Raw genomic sequence first — 3,315 nt, 5'->3', positions numbered from 1 at the left:
GGAAAAAAATACAAAATATAAAATATATCAAATCTAAATGACATCCATTTAGATTTGATATATTTTATATATAATTGTTTCACCTTTTTTTTAACGATGCATTTCATCGTCCAACTACAGTCCAACATCACACATCCCAACGTCACACATCCCAACGTCACGTGGCTCAATTTCTTTAAGAGACAGGTCGTCCATTTTGAGATCGAGCGAACGAGTGAAATTTTTTTTTTTGATCTTTATTTAAACCTTAAATTTAATCTGATGTGTTCAGGTTTAAACTCAGGTTCAGTTGTTCAGTGAAAATACCAACAGACTCAGAACAAACTAAGAGTCCGATGAGCAGAAACAGAGAACACGGACATGTCTGCTGTAACTGCGTCGCTCTGCTCCACGCTGATGTTTGTCGTGTTCGTCTCTGCAGGTGAGATTTAACTGTTAGACACTAAACTTTTAACAGAGTTTATATGTGAGATAACAAGGAATGAAGAGAATGAGCCTGGGCTACGCGTTAATGATATTTCCCCAAGAATGATTTTCATATTATTTGGTTTGTGTCGGTCGGTTTGTGTGGTCGTTTGTGACAATGCTAAAGTCAGTTAGCAGCGCTGCTTTAAGGTGGAATAATTTATATGGAATCAGGTTTCTGGCAGAAATATCACACAAGATATAAAAGACAGGACAAAGACACATTGTGAAATAGAGCCAGAGACCAAAGATAACTAATTATTAAATATTGAGGTGACCATCTCTGCATTTATTTCACTCACCATGTGATCCTATCTGTCTGTCCAATCTGTATGAAGCTTTAAACAGTGAAATCAGTGACCGATAATCTATAACCTGCTGTGACTGGTCACACTGATCAAACATCACTGTCAGTGTGTTTAAAGATGGAGTCGGATGACCTCAGGTGGTAGAGGAGGTCTCTTACTAATTGCAGGGTTGATGGTTTGATTCCAGTCTGTGTGCCAAATATCTATGGGCAAGATGCCAACACCAGGTTGTTCTCAGATAAATCCAGCAGACTACGAATGTGTGTTAGATAGAAATCAACGACATAGAAAAAAGTGTCTGGGTGAATGAAGCCAGTTGTATAAAGCATGTTTGAGTAGGAAAGCACTATATAAGAACTAAATGTAGTTTAGTCTCTTGTAATGTCTAATGTTCTCCCTCTTCTTGTGTCAGCTGCTCCCTTCAGGGAGCAGCTGACACAAGAAGAAACACAATCAAAGATCATCATCTAATAACAGAAGACTGTCTTTTATTGTGTGTTTCTGATTGGCTGCTGTAGAAGTGAACAGTTGTACTTTGACCTTTAACCTCTCTGCTCTGTGTTGTTTCCTCTTACAGACCAGAAAACCATCACAGCTGAGTCTGGACAGAACATCGTTCTGACATGTCGAGCTGCAAACAACAACATTAGAGCTGTAGAGTGGAGCAGAGCTGACCTGGGAGATGAATATGTCCTTTTGTACCGGGATGGTCACTTTGTTCCAGACGACCAGCATCCATCTTTTAAGAACCGGGTGGATCTGCAGGACAGACAGATGAAGGATGGAGACGTGTCTTTGATTCTGAAGAATGTGACGATTAATGATGCTGGAACATATGAATGTCAGGTCATCCAAGAAGAGAGAGGAGGTTTGAAGCTCATCAACACCACCTATGTTCATGTTGATCCTCCAGGTGAGTGAGTAGAGTTGAGTGTGTGTGTGATCAGAGGTGAAGCTGCTTCCTGGTTGTTGATGTTTGTTTCTAAAGATGTTGTTGATGAGACTTTGTAGAAAGCAGCTGGTCTGAGTGATGTGATCAGAGTGCAGTAGATAATGTCTGACAGCAGTTTGAAGAGGAAATGGATTCTGTTCTGTTCTTCACTCATCACCTACCTGACAGCTGACACCTCACACCTGTTTCTCACCTGCAGGTCAGACAAGAGGACAAGAGAAGGATGAAGACAACAAAGATGGAGGGGAGGAGGATCTATCTACTGGACTGATAGCTGGTCTGACAGTTTCTGCAGTACTTCTTCTTCTTCTTGTTGCTGCTGTTATTGGATCTTTATTCTACATAAAACATAAAACAAAACAGAGTCAGGAAACAAACCAGCTTCCAGCTGAACTGTGAGTCTTCTGTTGCTGTTCCCAGGATTCAATGCAGACATAAAATATGATCCTGAATCTGTGCCCTGTGCTATAGGGGAGTTCAACATATCATGGCAACATCAGCAACATCTGACCAATCACACAGATGATTGTAACTGAGTGGCTGATTTAAAATAAAAAAAGATGTGAAGAGCTTAGACATAAAACAGAAAAGTACCACAGCTGCTGCAGACAAGGCAGCTGAATGAGATCAAAAACAGTATATAGTAGTTTTTATTTTAATATTAAAAGCACTCTGTGAATATGTGAAAGCTTTACATGTATTGAACAGTAAGAATGGAAAAGAGAAAGAGCTGCTACATCAATAAAGTTGAACTTTTTGAAGGCAGGAAGAAAAGAGAAAAATGCCAAGTGTTTGAGTTAAGAAGTGTATCAGTATCATAAGTTTATCTTTAATGAATTAGAGAAACTGTTATCATCAAGCAGCAAGAATCAAATGTAGGCTTAGTCCACTTGCTGTAAAGCCCACCAGTACAAACAGGTATCCCGATTTATATAAATGTTCATGAAACAACATAATTGTTGTAAAATTGTTTGCAGCCACAAGAATACAGCTGCATCTAAGAATCTGTATTTATTACAGATGCTCACTGATGAAACACAGGTCAGAGGAATCCTCCAGGAATGCTGATGCTAGTTTCTGGAGACTTCAGTCAGTGATTTCATGACTGCTGATCTCTAATCCAGATCCAGATTTTTACAACTAACTGATCGTCTTCACATGAAAACAAACAGTTGAGGCGAGGAAAGACAAAAGTGAAATCAGTGAGTTTAAGAATTTTCATGATACTGATGCAATAAAGTGTGTTTGGCCAAAATTAAATAGATGAAACAAACTAACAAAAATAAATACAATAAACATATATAAAAGTGATATAATATTATATATAAGATATAATATAAGATATAAAAGTGATAAAAAATTAAAAACATAAATACTTACAGGCAATGCAAAATGCAATAAAGTAGTCAAATCTATGACGAGTGTATCCTAATTATGGAACAATACTTTGTGTTAAATGTCTCAAAATGACTTTTTACCAAGTATGCTTACAAAGAAAACTGAAAAACAAAATTTAATTAAAAAATAACAGGTATTGAAACTTTTTAAAAGGTTTAAATAAAGTATTGAAATGCCTTTGAGATCTGGGAT

At 37.5% G+C, this 3,315-nt stretch overlaps 1 protein-coding gene across 1 annotated transcript; it reads left to right on the top strand.

Moving 5' to 3' along the window:
* The first annotated feature begins 234 nt into the window (after positions 1–234).
* Positions 235–2,124, top strand: LOC148103301 (butyrophilin-like protein 2). Its single transcript, XM_087832136.1, has 3 exons — positions 235–421; positions 1,351–1,686; positions 1,970–2,124. The coding sequence occupies exons 1-3, from the start codon at positions 361–363 to the stop codon at positions 2,122–2,124; spliced, it is 552 nt and encodes a 183-aa protein (XP_087688262.1). The 5' UTR covers positions 235–360.
* Positions 2,125–3,315: the final 1,191 nt, after the last annotated feature.

This window comes from Neolamprologus brichardi, chromosome 3 (genome assembly GCF_056152115.1).
Source record: "Neolamprologus brichardi isolate AB-2024 chromosome 3, ASM5615211v1, whole genome shotgun sequence".
NCBI classification, from domain to species: Eukaryota; Metazoa; Chordata; class Actinopteri; order Cichliformes; family Cichlidae; genus Neolamprologus; species Neolamprologus brichardi.
The sequence above is the reverse complement of the archived record's forward strand: the minus strand, read 5'-3'. Positions and strand labels throughout refer to the sequence as shown.

Excerpts from the sequence above, each read along its gene's own strand:
- LOC148103301 (XM_087832136.1), top strand. The coding sequence starts at position 361 with ATGTCTGCTGTAACTGCGTCGCTCTGCTCCACGCTGATGTTTGTCGTG. Across the intron at positions 422-1,350 it reads TGTCGTGTTCGTCTCTGCAG|ACCAGAAAACCATCACAGCT; the intron begins GTGAGATTTAAC and ends TTCCTCTTACAG. Across the intron at positions 1,687-1,969 it reads TGTTCATGTTGATCCTCCAG|GGGAGGAGGATCTATCTACT; the intron begins GTGAGTGAGTAG and ends ACAAAGATGGAG.